Genomic DNA, 16,848 nt, shown 5'->3' on the forward strand with positions numbered 1-16,848 from the left:
GCTCCGTCGCGTTCAAAAATCTGTCCCGGATGCGGTTCGACGGCGAGTCGGCCGACGGACACGCGGCGAGAATTCAAGTGAGCGCCGTGAGCGTCGCGACGCTGTACAGCGTCGCCAACCTCGTTTCAGGAGACGCTTGCGCACCGACGTTCGGCGCCTTTCGACGTCCGCGTAGGGGGATGAATCGTTTCACCGTGGCGTTGTTATCAATTCACCTAGTTTTCTCCATAATCGGCCGGGAACCTGCGGCGTCGGTTAGGTGTGTGAATTAACAATGAGTCACTCGATTGTGACAACGATACGTGAACGTTGCAGAGTGATTCTGACGACGGTAATCTCACTGTTTAAGGGATGATGTTGTTGCTGAAGCATTCTCGTACGTCTTATTCTTTGGCGATTCTTCTCATAATATAAAAGCTCGACAGAAAGTTTTCAATTGAACGAATTTATACCGTTGAAACGAAAATTGTTTATGTGACTGGTAAAAGAAATTACTGTACGTTATATTTACACGTAATATTGTTGGGTATATTTGTTAATTACTGTTGATACTGTATTGGATAATTTTGGTAAACATTGAGTAGCACATAGATGCTTTAAAGATGTCCAAGCTTTTCGCATAGTTCTTTAATTACATGTCTTCTGCGTTTATAATTTTTTTAAGTGTTTACTTTAACTAATTAAAATTAAAATATCGTTAAATTGAAAGCGCGAAGTTAGAAAGTTAAACCGATGATATCGAGTAATATATTGTTCTATGGTTGGTCCATAGTTTCCAGTGGGATTAACGACAACATTTATATATCTAGACAGGAGATCTGTCCGTAATCACTTTTATGAAATAAAGTAGAGCAACTTGTGAAATTGTACCTCTTATAATCCTCAATATATAGTATAACGGTAAATCATGTGATTTAACATTATTTTGCGTACACAGAATGTACAACTCGTAATTCAAGGAATGAAATTGAACAAGTAAACAGTAACATAATAATGAAAGGTTAAGTTGAGATCAGTAACAATAAAAGGAAGAAACTTAAGACTAAAATAATAAAATAAGTACAGGAAAAATACTCAGAGACCAAATAGCATTACATAATAAAATATCACACGAAACAATAAAAATTATTAACTTCAATCAAGTTACGACTGCAACAAAATAATAAAAGAACGCTCGAAGGAATAGTATCGAAACCACAATCAATTGACTGACTGGGTACACGGACATCAACGAAAACTCGGATACCGTAACAAAAACAAATGGTAAATGAAAAAAATACTCTGTGGTTGGCGTATCGAACTTTTTCTTGTTTGACCAGCAGGCGATACGCGAAAAAAACCGTGGAATAAAAAATTGTTAGCTCGTTTATACGTTGTAAAGAGAATATTAATTTATATTTGGATACATATTTTTTTACTCATCAGTTACATGTTACAATTAACCTGTGTTTATAAAAAATTGTTTGTTTACGATACTGACAAAGTTTTGATCGATATAGACGTACACAAGCTTACCACTTTAATTGGTGAATTGACTAGTGAGCAGTGAAAGGCGATTAAGTCAGGGAAAAATAAATACTTAAATCTGTTACTTTCATCTTCGACCTCCCCTATAATATTTTCTGTTTCAGAGCGTGGGTTGGTAGCACGGCGGTGTATGAACTAAATATAATATTGGCCCAAGAAAACTACCTTTTGATACTCCAGATTCGATTGACTAGGTTGATGTGACCGTGTCCTGAAATCTTGCTCGAAATTTTCTGTTTGAAAGATACGAGTGCAGAATATTATAGTGTACTCGCGATAGGATTTTCTCCAATTTGTGAAGTTCGGTGTGTCAAATTTCATTAAATGTTTGTTTTCCTTTCAGAAAAGCGTCAAACCAATACTTCTTTTTATCTATATTTTTGTAAATAATATTTACTATTGTGTCTGCTCGTTCCATCGTCGAATATTATTTTCTAAATTCGAACAGGTGGTTCGATATTACATTAAAATTACCTACTACGGATTCTAAGCAACTGTAAAGTAGTCCTCGAATATTTTAGATAATATGAGGAAGAGGTCTCTGAGAGATAAAAAATTCATTTTGTTATTTTTTATTTTTAGTTTCAAATTTTATTTTCCCTATTTAATAAAGTATTCGCAAAATACAATGCATAGAAAGTAAACGTCAAGTTTGAAATGCAAAATTTTCTATTAGTAATCTCAACAATTATCCCAAATTAAAAACGAATGTTTGATTGATGTATACAAAGGCTCCTGCATAATTAAATCTTCGCTATCTACTCATCGATGTTTTGAAAGTGTTCAGAATAGTTGAACTACAGTTTGCACGAATTCGCGTTTCGACTTATAATGGAGTCCAACTAATTGTACGAGTTTACATCATCGTGCGGCGTGATCGTGTCGATCGGCGAACAGCTTTCGGAGATACACGACATGCTGCAAACTGTGCAACAGCAGTAGGTCAGCGCATGCAAAGCTCTATCGGTGATCCCAATCTTCTGCTTTGACGAGGATGTGTGATCAAGTACAGTCCAAAATTAACACCGTACCACAGGATCTACCAGTGAGCCAACGTAACGTCACAAACAACACAGAAACCAGTTGATTTGCCCCTTTGCTACGTGTGTTTTCGTCGATTTGTCTTTTAAACGATAGTACAATAAAATTATATTTACAATAGATATATCAATACCTTCTAACGAGTCAATCTAACATTCAAACGTCTTGAACTCTTCCACTTTAAGTCCTCTTGAAAAAAATCTGAAATATTGGAATAAAAAAAGAATTTAATATAACCAAAACTAAACATAGTCTTAGAGTCTTTTATATACACATACCTTGAAGAAGGACGATAAATATATATTTCTTTTTTTAACTAATATGCAAGGAAAGCCTATGTGTATACCTTCTTTAGATCTACCCTTTGAGGAAGTTGCAGGCATCGAATTTTAATCAGATAGTAATCGCTTAATTGAAGGTTTGCAACCGCGTAGTAATTACCATGCTTTACCACTAATCAGTTTGCAACCACAAAATCGCAACACTGCTTGACTCGATCTGGAACCAGCGCAGAACGCCTCGAGCGATTCGGTTAAAGAACGATCCACTTCCCAAGCACGGTGAAAACTTCTAGCCCTCCAGTGAGGAGGAACATAGTCGCGTTTGAATAAAGGTAATATCAGCGAGCAGTCTTCGGTAATGTTTGAAAGTGGCAGGAGTGCAGGTAAAAAGCAGGTTTTCAGAGTGACGTCGCGACGGCAACTGGGATGTATAGGCAGGCTGGCGTGTAGAGGACGGTCAATGGCAGAACAGTGACGTGAAAAAAAGAGAAAAAGAATGAAAGAGGAAATGTTGGAAGCCCTCATCATCCTCCGCTAATATTTACACGCGCGTGTACAAAGACAACCCTGGTCACCAAAAGAACGATCTCGTTTGTACTCCCTGATAAAGATGTAGGAAACTACGAAAGTCGCTTCAATGACCGCGGTTCACCCTGCTTAATGCGACACTGGACTCCCATTTGCTATCGCGATACATCTTCGTGCGCAGGAAAGAGGATCAATTAATAATTGCAGATAACTCTGCAGTCGGATGCGATATATCGCGGGGAATAATATCGTTATCACGGGTAGATTATCATCAAACAAAGTACGAAAACTACCTTCAACACCTTTTGATAATTTACTGCAGGAAATGTTTTTTAATATACATAATTTAGTATATTATCCACGCGTGTACTTATTTTTCGAATTTTATGAGGAAACTTGGGTAAGAGGAACATTTAACATCATCTAAACTTCACTGGTTACTTTCTCACATGTAAGGAAGAATTATAATCCAGAAAAAGTTTGAAAATCCTTTTTGTACAAGAAACACGTTTTAAAAACTGTTTATCACGTTTTGGCTGTAAAAGACATTTTAATAAAACTTTAGTTCCAGTCTGAACGGATAACGTTGGTAGTGATACGGAAATGATAAGAGGGCTCATAACAGGTAAAATCATTTGCTTGTAACGTATATAATCTGTTCCATACTTCGGCTGTGATGATATATCTAAAGTAAAATACCAATATTGATATAAACAAATTTGTTTCGCCATCTAGTCGCAAAGATGGGAACTATTTCTCTACGAACTTGAACGGTTTATGTGCTTCTACAGAATTAGTTCTGTTCATTCAACCTTAGATAACTGTACAATTCCATTATCCATTTTCTTTGCAAATAGATTATCTATCTGAGGAAGAAACGATTCGTTATTAAATATATGTCTTTGGATATTGAGAATAAACCTTTATCTTTATATACCAGATTTGCCAAAACTGTAGCTATTGATGGTAACTTTAATATAGGCACAGATATCGTGTTTGTGATGTAGGCGCCAATTTCAAGATTAACATCTGCAGCTAATTTCAATAGATAAATAGTATCCGTTTCCGATAACCTGGTCACACCTTCCGAATTTTCCGAAAATGTAACATCTTTCGAGTACAGAGGAAATAAAGGCAAAATTAATACGCGGGCCATTTAATTATGGGGAAACCACAGAAGAAAAGGCCAAAGAAACGCAAGGCAAGGACTAAAGATCCCGAGGCAGAGGAACAAACCAGAAAAAGGGTACAAGCAATCGAGGAGAAAAGACAGAAGGTTATTGAGCAAGTTCACCTTTCGTTGCACCAGAGAAGAATGGAAAAGCGAGCTCTGCAAAATGCAACTTTTGAAAAAGAAGAAAGAGCTCGCCAGAAGCACCTCAGAGATATTAAGAAGAAAGGGAGCGAAAAGATGATGTTAGAGGTTTTCGAAAACGACCACACATACTGTCAATTATACTTCACTACGTAGCATTTTTCCATTTTAATACGTCTTAAATTGCTGAGCTGTAATATTTAATTGTTTGCGCCAAATTTTGAAACAACACTAATCTCAAAGCAACGAATTTAAATAGAAGGCAACAGACTATCAAAGCAAACGAAATTTCATGAAACTGTCATTGTCAGTAACTTCAAAAATATTTAATAGAATTGCCTGGATTGAAATTATTCGAATAAATTACATATTGCTTATAATATTTTAATATACAGTCCAGTAATGCGTATTGAAATTACTCAAACTTTATAAGCGTGCAATTCCGAAGCCACGCATGTTTTCAACATAACTAGTCATCATTAGAAGCGGCAAAGCTTCCTCTTTGAAATGATTTTTGGTTTTTGTCGATCCGAATTTCCGTTTCGGAAATATCGTAGTTTTAATTAAGGGGGTAATTTTTTAATTTCCACTATCTCTATTTCCATCTAACGCGTTGGACGTGACTCTCTTGCACGTGAGTGACGTAATATTTACTATTTACTACGAGCACGTGCGGTCAACGACCTTGGCAAGGCCGTAGTAAGAAAGTTCATTGACCTTGCGACGTAAACCATGAAATGTAAACAAACGCTTCAAACCCTTATATCTCCGGAACTAATTATCCTATCGACTTGAATGAACATTCGTTTTAAAGGGCATTTCATCTTCTATGTTTATTTTGAAATAAACTTTGACATATAATTATTCCATAATATTTTTCGATCTGCATCGTAGATTCGCAACGAGTTGAGCAACGTCGTTGAAACGGGTATAAAGTGCGTGTACACTTCCGTGATCATACCGGAGAAAATCAAGTACGATGGTCGCTCGATACTGTCGATTAAAGGTGTCAGATACAGATTGAAGAATAATTTGCACATGGTGGGATGGGGAAAAGAAGCGGTTACGATGAGTGCCGCGTTCGAACGAATTGTCGGCAAACAATTGAAAAAGGGATGGATGGTGGTGCCCAGAAAATCGATTTTCATGATGTGGAGTTTCCCGGAAGCGTTTCCCAAGTTGGACAGTCATATCTCTTACGTCGAGGGAGGAGTCGATGGGCAACCGGATGAGAAATCCGTGGAGGCGACCAGGAGAATTGTGAACTACTGTAAAAAATTGAAGAGGAAAGATCTGTTGATAGTCATGCTCTCGCAAGGAATCGACGACCTTCTGTGCTGCCCGCGTGAAGAAATTACACTGAGAGACAAGCTCAGAGTACTGAATAGATTGAAAACAGCTGGAGCAACTCCGGAGGAAATAAATACCGTAAGAAACAAGTTGTCAGCAGTTAGAGGTAGAGAACCAAAACTTCTAATTTATTTTGTGTTTACGATTAATTAATTTTGCGCGATCGATGATAGTAATCGATCCAATTTGAACGGTGTATGACACACCTAATGCATCCTTCAGTCGTTGCGTGGGTGAAACGCTGGATGGCGTTACTGCAATAGTGCAAAGTATCGTAGTGGCCTGAGATACTTACCCTTGGATGCGACACCACAGACTAGCTATACGAGTAAACCTTATACCTTATGGACTTTCGTGGCTCAATCTGACTGCCATACCGACCTGAAAATTCAACGGTGGTTTTAGCGTCCTCTTCTCATGGATGGCGGTCAGTTGGGAAGCTATTCACTGAATTGGTATTTATGGGCAGAAAGCTGTAGTGTGTGCGTAAATACATGTGAGTTGACTATGGAAGGGATTAAAAAACGCAATTTTCAAACTACCATAACTCCTACAATAATGAATGTATTTCATTGAACTTTAATTCTGAAGTAGAGCCCATGGATACTTACAAAAAAGTATTAGATGACATTTCCATACAGCGTGAAACAAATTTATTAAAAATGAAAAACGAATTTTTAAGAAAAATCGACAGGGGGTAGGTGTCTAATTTTTTGGCAAAAATAAAAAATTTCAAATCGTTATGAAAAATTTTTTCTGGTTGCAGGGGCCAATTAGAATCATTTTTGATCTATACACATACCCTCGAAATCCTACTCAGTTTCGAGAAAAAAATTCAAGTAGGTATGAAATTTTTCAACAAAATTAAAAAATTTCAAATCGTTTTAAAAAAATTATTTTTAGTTACGGGGGTCGATTACAATCATTTTTGGTCAATACACATACCCCCGAAATCCTACTCAGTTTCGAGAAAAAAATTCTTTACCGAAAATATAATGTGTAGCCAGGAATGTTTCTGTAATTTCATTTTGTGTCTCACTTCTTCCTGTGTTCATTTATGTAACCTGTTGGTAATGCTGCGAGTGACACGAAAATGGGGCTCTAAAGCCCCAGAAAAAGGGGCCGAAAAAATACATTGGATGTAAGTTCTAGTTATATACCTCGTCTGCGGTGACAAAATTTTTCCCCTAAAAATTCGAGATCGACGTTCTTTCTACAAAGGGCATCGTATTCCATTGCTGCGCATCTATTGATTTCACTTTGAAAAAGCAACGATACGCTATTATTCGTACTCATAGTATATTTAAAAATTAAAATGTAAATGTACACAGAACTGATGCTTCACAGCTATTCGTGCAACTTCTTAGTCATGTTTAGGAATGATGTTTCGAAATGCTTCTACGATAATACCATCTAGCGTTTCACACGTGTAATATTATTCAATATTTAATAGGAATACTATTTTATATGTAATGCCTTATAAGGACTTTCGTTTTTTTTCTGGCGAAAAAGATTTAATCTCTTTAGTTTTTGTAAGTTTATGTGATTGGAATAAATGCAAAGCATGTTGAATTGCATTATACAGAAGCAGAGATAGGTATCACTTTATAAAAATAACAGATGACGAATAAAATCAAACTTACAACAATTCGTTCACGACGTTTATTTTAATTAATCATTGTTCACATGAGTTTTCGTTCGTTTAACACGAATAATAATATCATTCTACACTTCAACCATTATCGAAAATTTATTTTTCTTTTATTTTTTATTCTAGTTTTTCATTTAGATACAAATTTTACCCATCTCTGCTCGGGGATTACACGGTGTGGCGTTACTATACGTTACTATGTTCGATGCGCGCCGAGCCTAAAACTTATTTTAACGCAGGAGGCGATTTAGCACGGTTTGCTTATCCAGCGAGAGTCGTCACTCTGATCACATCGGACGTTTCCGACGAGCCAATGACCCAACTATCAGGTGGACCGTGCATATACGATCCGAAAGATGACTCAGCCTTGCAAATTTTAGCGAAGTACAGGGTTATCGATAGATTGCCACAGAGCGTAAGGGAACTGGTGGAAGAGACCATTCCGTGGGCCATGGCCGCGGACAAACAAGTGACCGAGAATAATAAGTTCAGATTTGTCCACGAGTACGTGATAGCTTGTAACGCGGACGCCATGGAATGCATGTCCGTGGAGGTTTTTAGATTGGGCTTGTTTCCTTTGAAATTGAATTCCACCTGCTTTGGGGAAGTCCAAGAATTCGCCCGGGAGTACGTTAAGCTGACTTCTCTGATGATATTGGCGGTAGAAGGGAAAATCACGAGACTGGACTTCTACCAGGAGATGAAAGAGAGTCCAATTTGTCCTCTGACCGACAAGAAGGTGCAAGAAATATTCCCGGCGAAAGACAAATGGGGTTTGGGTCTGTGCCTCTTGTTAGGGGGTCGACAAACTGTCAATCTCTGCCCCGAGCCAGGAAAGGGCGGACCCAATCAGGAACTCGCTTTGTACTTTTCATTATATTGGTATATGCGTACACGACAGTTTCCAATTTTGAAAGAGTACACCGTCTGGTTCCTGGGTGGCAGTTCCTACGGTAAAGACGGCAATACCAGTGCAGCTGGCGCTTTCAGCTATAAAAGTTTGGGCACAGACGTTTATCCGGAATTCCAAAAAGCTCTGAGTGCGTATCACACTGCTAATGCGAAGTGGTGGAAGCTTATCGAAGATAACCGCAGGGAGTATGAAATACAGGTAAAGTTTCATGTCGATGCATTATATGCTTCAGAAATTGATGATCTTAGGTTTACAAGCTCACTTTACGGAAAGCTGTAAAGACAAACAATTTTCCTTTCGCATTTTCGTACACTTTGCAACAACAACTCTTAACGCTGCAAACTCTTATTTGTACTTTATATTAGTTACACGATATACGTGCTAATCATAATGATTTTTCCTATAGCGAGCACGCGAAGAAATGGTGGAGCTTGAAATTATGAAAAACAGATACGCCTCGATTATTCCCAGCACAGTATTAGAAAAAAATAATACAAACTTGATGTTTCGAAGCATTAACGACGAAGATGAATTGTTAGAATTGAAGACTGGAAATTATTATACATTTACGAACGTTGGAGATCTTCATGTCATAAGGATTGTTCGTTTTCAATGCATTTGCGATAGCATCTGTCACGGGCATAAAGACACTATATGCTATGATAAAGAATGTCCTGTCAATTTAACGTCAGATGTCGAAAAAAGGTCGAAATTACAATATTGTTGCCATATGGGTGCATTGAAAGAAGGGATTGAGAACTAATACACGTCTGGTTCCGAATCTCGAAACAATTTCGAAGAATCGAAATTAATAAGCTCTTCAATTCTAGTTTTAGTTGTAATACTCCACATCGATTCCATACTGAATAAAACTACGAAGTATATCTATGTTACACATCTATATACAAAAATCTATTGAATCAGTTAACAAAAATATGTTTTACAAACAAAACAATTCTCGTATTTCTCAGCTTCTAACGGTGTACACAGTATAACAGTTTTTAACAAAAACTATTGTAACGATTTCTGTTTCAAACGATTTTATAGTGTAAATATTGATATATTCTTCTATGCCACTGTACTGCTTTCTGATTTAAACTTCGTTTAAAATTACGTATAAATAAAATACAAAGGAAAATTAATGTGAATAATTTACGTACCTATTTTTAAAGTGGTATTCATTTACAAATGTTGTCATCTACAATTTCTTACTAGCGTGTGGAAATATTCATGTAAATCTTAACTTCTGCAAATTCGTACTTGAGGATGATGAGATCACGAGAATCATACAAAACTTTTGATGCGTGAAACTTCAATCAAGGCGATCCGTAGAATAGAAGCTTTCCACTTCATCGTTTAAACTCCTTGGTACGCCTGAGGCGAAATGATGTCTATTGAACGATCGGTTTTTCGAGCAGGAATGAATGGTACGAAAATCCCAAGAAGCTCATTTTGCCCTTTCTTGACATAATAGAGATCCTCTGGGCCGGCATGTCCCATGGGTTCGGTACCAATATTGTCCAACAAAGCCACGGGAATGGACTCTACTAGCTCAATGACGCCTTCCTAGTATAGCGCACTTGTCAGTACGTTCTTTTTAGCACTTCTTTCTGTTCAAATTGAAAATATCCCGCGAGAATATCCACTTGTATATGTCTATCATGGTGAAATTCAATTTGATCCAAACGTATCTCGCTTTGTATCCCATTAATATACCAGAATTTCAGTCTTTTTACGTCGCAATAAATATATAAATTCGTCGTTGCATGAATGGGTTTTCGAACGGGAAATATCGTTCATGGATATATTAATTATTTTATTTCGACAAAGAAATTTAATTATGCAGTTCCATCAAAGGCTTAAAACATTCCAATATCTAAATCCTTCAAGGTATGATATAAATAAATAATTCCGTAAACTAATAATAAATTGTAAGGGGATCCTTGTAAGAAGGCTTTAATCTTCGACTTCGTGATGGTTTTAATGGGTCGTTGGTCATTTTTTGACCAACAATAATTAGTTTATGGTCATCGATGGTCAACACGGAGGTTGACATCAAGGTCTGCGATCCAGTGAAGATCCACAAGTGGTCAAGAGTTCTTCTGAGGGTCAAACAGTCTTAGCGGTTAACTTTGACTTTCTGTGACCTCACTCATTATCCCTACTCCTATTATCTTGCACAGAGGTAAAGTAAGGCCACTGAAGATCATCTCTTTAGTTAGGTGATATATAATTTTAAAGGTGTGGAATTTCCGTGTCCCGCGGAAACGCACACTTTCCACCGGAAGTCGTCCTTGTCTCAGGCACTTTCTCTTTGTCAGACAACCTAAGTCGCGTCCTTTGGGCTCCCGGCGGGTTGCATAAGAGAAATGGAGACCAGATTCAGGGGCGCAGGATCCGTTTTCCTATAGAAATCGAGTTATCAAGGGCAGTTGATTCGATCCTGAGATCCGCTGCACGTTTCAGCATCGCGTCGCGCCGCGTCTCTCTTAATTTAACTTCATCTCCTTTAAACGAAATAATTGCTTGGCATAACTAAACTATAAGAACGAAGGAACTTTGCTTCCTTCTATCTTCTTAGTTTAGTAATCTAAAAATGTGAAGGAGAGATCTATCTATCATCTATCTCTCTTTGGGTCTCCAGTCGCAGCAACCTCCTCGTGGTGGGACCTGGTAATCGGTGTTACCCGCGACGAAAGTATTCTAAATACTTTCCTCCCGGGTAGGGCCGAGCTAATGGCTGCGAATTTAGAATAGTTTCTTCAAATATCAGATAAAATTCTTGATAGTAGTAGTCCTGTACTTTACCGATTTCATTAATTCCATTGGCTATAGTTCCCTATATCATCGTTCTATAGACGAAGAGGTCGCTCAAAAACCACTGGTCTTTTACCAGGTCGGTATTTCAGCTCGTGTGACACCACTTTCATAAGATGCATAGTCTATCCTATATCTCGTCTGTATAGTGACACATCCAACGATATTGATCCAGAATGGAACAAGATTACAGCGCTGTTACTGGTGGGAATTCAAGCTAGAAGCTTTAGAAAATATTCTACGTTGTCACTGTAATACCAGTCTCAGAAAATATTTAAAGAATTGGTTCTATCTATTTTCATAGCCGGATGTTATAATTGATCGGACTTAAAAAACAATTCAGAAATGTTAGAAGAGATGGAACTTGGAATATTTTTTAAGCTTTATTAATTCTGAGATTGTATTGTCTTGTATTATAGCAGACGAATAGTAGAATACCTCTATGAAATTCTATCTCCCTCATTTCGTTATATAGGATCGAGTAAAAATAAAGAACCGAAAGGGGTGTATAGTTACAGTAATAAATTTTTGAATGTGTCACCTAACTTTGTCACATTAAATACCATTAGAAGCAAATAATCGGTCATTTATCGTCTACCAAAGTGTATCAAAGTTGATAAATTTTCTTCTTAAATGGTCGTTTTCTTCCCTAATCTCTCTATTGTAGTTACTTTATTAATTACATCTATTGTAGTGTTTTTCTCTTTACTGATTCACAAAAATTGGTTTCTTTTCTATCACATGTAGATGCAATTTGACTGACACAGAAAACTTCAGAATATAGTAATATTTTCGTTTTTATGTGAAGCAATACTAATATTTGTTATCTGTTACTCATTTCCACTGGATACTCAACTCACTATCCAAAAACTAATTACTTTAGTGTTTAAAATTATAGTGAAAACTCAGCTACTCGTTTGAATGAACCACATTTCATTGCTTAAACATTCAAAGATCCTTTTAGAACAAATTACTTTGATTTGAAACGAAAACTAATAAAATTCTAGATATTAAAATTTTCCAACGATAAAATCACAGTATGCATAGCAAGAAAAAGACATTAGTATAATTTAGAACAATTTTCATCAGATATTACACATACAAATTTTGCAATGTAACAATAACCCACAATTAAGCAGACATTCATAACTATCTTTAGCCTTATAATTATATAAAAAATATTAGAATTTTAATGAGAAACCTTGTTAAGGAATCGCAATTTATCTTTGACTTCTACTTCGTCTCTCAAGGCCACTAATCGGCACATAAATTGTACTACATACATCGATTTCAGTTGAAGCACTTTCCACCTCGTCAATCATACAATTACATCGATAGTTGAGGCGATTTGTAGCTCCGAGCGGAGATACGTTTCCAAAGGTAAGAGTGTACGAAGTACAAGGTATATAATGATCCACGAAATCTTGATTAAGCATAAAGCAGGGTATATTTCATGTGGTGTGAGGGTAAAGCAACCGAGAGGAGGTATCATCGTACATTTGCATGTCTCTGCAGAGAAGCCACGACTAAATATGCACTGCTCGTTACTCAACCAACCGCCAAGCAGCGTTGGTGAACCTCCGCCAGTTCTACCGTGCTTACACGCACTACGTCCTGCATCCGTTTACACGATTCCGTGTTGAAGCGCCTTAATTCAAAGCAGTTTTATTACTTATAGCTTGACGTTTATCGCACAAAATTACATGAGATCGTTTTTGCCCCCTTTTTACTCTCCGCTGTCGCGTGATACTTTTGTTTGCACGCATCCAACGAGCAGAGACAATCTATGTCCGAAAAATCAGCACGAGATGTCGTTCAGTTCTTATAATTTCCATATGCTGAAAGCACGTGTCATTTTTACGCGTACAGTCGTTTATATTTTTCCACCTGTGTCCTCTTTCAGGAGGAAATGTGCTCGGGGTTCTTCGTTACGTTAATTTCGTAAAATTTTCTTTCCTTTTGTTTCAAAAATTGTTAATTTCTGAGATATTTCTCCGGGGAGTTTGAAAAATGTGGCTTCGAGTAAAACGACTGATAAGTTAAAGTAATAATAGGAGATACTAGGAACTGTTAGTAATTAATCAGCTACTTCGAGTTCCATAAAGTGGCTCTTCCTCTTTCTCAAAATACTCATTTAGAGTTGCTTGTTCTTCTCTTCGTGCTGTTCTCGTTTCTTTAGACCTTCCGGACCGTTCGTAAATTGCTCTATCTTGGTAGTTTTCTATCTTGTTTATTTACACCACGTATGTCCACTCGCATAAAATTTTAAAAACGTGCTAAACATTTTATCTAAAAGTATTCTCAGTGCTTTCAATATTTCGAATTTCAATTCCTCGAAGATCAGTATTTTTTAAAAATGGTGATAATTTATTCAAAGAACTTTTTCTTCGTGTATACATTCTCTATAAACTGTTAATTTATTATAAGGATAAAACGAAATTAGTGAAGGAATGACCGCGAGCACGAGTTACGTGGATGCATACAAGTTAAATAAAACCTGTCTCGAGAGAGTGTGGCGAATAAAGGGAAAGAAACTCGGGATAGTCTCCGAATGGTGTGTTAGTTGGATCTAATTGCAAGTTGCACTCCATCCCCGGTTATAAGAATCTCCTGAGACTGGCGACAAACATGCACAACGCTTGCGAACCTAACAGAGAATGTCTCTGCTCGTACGGTTCATTTAATGATATAAAATAATCCGGTACATCCGATTAGCGTCCGCGAAACGATCGGTAGAGCACGCGAGGCGGGAACACACGTTGAAAGATGTTTCGGCGTTCGTGAATAATTTATGAAGCGAATCCATTCGTTTGAAGCTGCGAAATGTGAATAAATTCTGAAGATCTTTCGTCTAAGTCGACGAAACGTGAATAACTTACACCGATACAGAATCACTGTCTCGCATGCATAAGCATTTACGCCGCTTGAAAATGAAAATTTGAATCGAACTTTAATATTCATGCTGAATGAATAATGTCTATTTCGGTTTTGTCCAACAAGAATTCACGTGTCAGTCTGAATATATCGTCTGAATCGAGACTGACGTGGATACTATATTGTAATCGCTTTATTGTTATATTTCTAACCTTCAATTTTCCTGTTTAAAATAACTTCCTGTGATTAAGTTTAATGTTCCTTTGCAATCTTTCCTTAAATAATATGAGAAACGAAAAGAAATTTCACATAGGTTTCATTTACTAAATTTTTTTACGCCGGTCCAGTTATCAATTTATACTTTCGAACTTTCGTCGATATTAGTTTGACCAGCAGATCCCGAGTTAAGCGAATTGCAATTGTTCGAACCTAGGTCAGCGGTTTCGGATGTCCTGGATTGCTTAAACTCTTAAGAAAACAAACGGAACCTTCGTTTCTACGAGATAGGTTTCAAAGAATTCGATTTTGCGTAATCCTGGTCGATATCACGAAATTTACGAGGTGTTATCAGCGCTTGCGTTGTTTGTTACAAAATTATAGTGTTTTTTCTTGAGAAAACAGAGAAATTGTAAAATATATTAGGAAGGGAAGAGTTAAAATAATGATACTAGAATGATTGTCGAACGAGAAGGGAAGAGGTATTAATTTATTTTATTAATTATTGCTGATTACAAGTAGAGTGTCCAAACATTAAGAGAATATTAACCGAAAATTTTAATTAAAAGCGTTCTATCTTGACATTCAAAAATTCAATGTTAATGAAATGTACTTAGAATTCAATCTGCTTCTATTCTCGGTAGCATGGTAAAAGTAATTCAAAATATAAAAGTTACAAAATTTTTAATCAAAAATTAATTAAATTTATAGACAAGCAAGCTGCGCTTTACCACAATAGGTTATAATTAGCATTTCAGATTATAACGGCAGTAATTTCTAAACCTGATTTGGCGCGCGTTGTTTCATATTCGGTAAAATTTATATTCGTTATATAAATAAAGTCGTTCGTTGCACGTGTTCCTACTTTCTGAACAATTTGCCCCTTTGTAGAAGTGAATTATTCGCTAAACGAAACAAATTGGGTAATCAACGTCGAACCTAATAGAAAGAATAAAATATAAATATTTTGTTTAAAGGTAATTACGTACAAGGAAACAATAGTAATTATTTTTAACAAGTTTACTCGAAGCACTTTTGTTATATAAAAGTTCAATATAATCTCTCCATTCTAAAGTTTTAAATTACCGTTTGGCAAGAGAATTGAGAATTTGAGAAGCATTTTTATTTTATGTTTCGTGTGTTTTCGATGTCATGATTATTTAGCACTATCTGATAGTGGCTAGTTTCAAAATTTCGTTCGTAATAAAACGCTTTACAAACTCGAAGTTTTATGAAAACGAGATTACATCAGCAGTATTAAATAATTTCATTCGTTATTAATTTTACTCGTGCACTCGTTTCATATATCCGAATATCATTGATTTTAATTTTATTATTAGGTTAGAAATCAATTTGAAGCATGGAACAAGCATTTTTATTATATATTTCATGTGTTGTCGATGATTATTACGACTTTCAACACTATGTGACAGTGGCAAGTTTCAAAATTTCGTTCGTAATAAAACGCTTTACAAACTCAAAGTTTTACGAAAACGAGATTACATCAGAAATATTGGGCAGTTCCGAAAGAGCTCAGTCAATGATTATGATTTGGCCATCAGACTCTGTCCATACGAATTCAATATAAACCGATGAAAAAAGCTCGAGGCTCGAGCGTTTCGTACGGTACAGAGGCCTGCGTTTTGAGGTACACGCACGGATTACGTAGCAAACATCTGAGTAGTCCATTCCGGCACTATTCAATATTGACATACCGAGATAAAACAATGGAAATATGTTGCGCGGGCAACGACGTCGAGGAGGAACGTAAATATTGAGTAAATTAGCATTAATCTGTTAGCGTTCGCATCGGCGTTGCTCAGCGGGGTATCCGTTATAACGATTCGAAAATCACGGCGGCTTTTCGACAGAGTGCGTCATCATTTCGTATTTGTCGTTCGCTCGAAAGTACTGAAACGCGATACCTATCCCAATTGCCTATCACTTTTACCGATTGTGCAGGGAACAGTGGGGGCGGAACAAGAGATCGTCGGTTTGCTGTACGCCAGACTGGCTATACCAATATTTCATCGTAACTGGTTCTGAATTTTACGAGTAAAACTGAAAAGCCTGGATTTTGTTAGAAAAGTACTGTTTCGCCGGTATCGAGTTGTCCTTTGTTTTTTACGCGTCGTCGCGTTGCTAAAGATCGATCAAACCTCGTAAACTTCGTTAACACCTTCGCTAACGCTGCAAACCGTGCCGCGGATTCGGACTAATTTTATTCCCAAATACGAATTTTTAATTCGCTTACGAACTTCCCTTTGCGTTTCGTTCGCAAATTAGAATTCATTAACGGAGTTTTTAAACCAATGTTCGAGGCAGAAGCTAATTA

The 16,848-nt window shown here is 36.8% G+C and overlaps 1 protein-coding gene across 1 annotated transcript; it reads left to right on the forward strand.

Annotated features, from left to right (window-relative positions):
* The first annotated feature begins 4,539 nt into the window (after window positions 1–4,539).
* On the forward strand, window positions 4,540–9,369 carry LOC143342026 (glycerate kinase). The gene is made up of 4 exons (XM_076765507.1): window positions 4,540–4,800; window positions 5,587–6,148; window positions 7,933–8,804; window positions 9,013–9,369. The coding sequence occupies exons 1-4, from the start codon at window positions 4,540–4,542 to the stop codon at window positions 9,367–9,369; spliced, it is 2,052 nt and encodes a 683-aa protein (XP_076621622.1).
* The last annotated feature ends 7,479 nt before the right edge of the window (window positions 9,370–16,848 follow it).

The sequence above is a fragment of the Colletes latitarsis genome, chromosome 5 (genome assembly GCF_051014445.1).
Source record: "Colletes latitarsis isolate SP2378_abdomen chromosome 5, iyColLati1, whole genome shotgun sequence".
Taxonomy (NCBI): domain Eukaryota; kingdom Metazoa; phylum Arthropoda; class Insecta; order Hymenoptera; family Colletidae; genus Colletes; species Colletes latitarsis.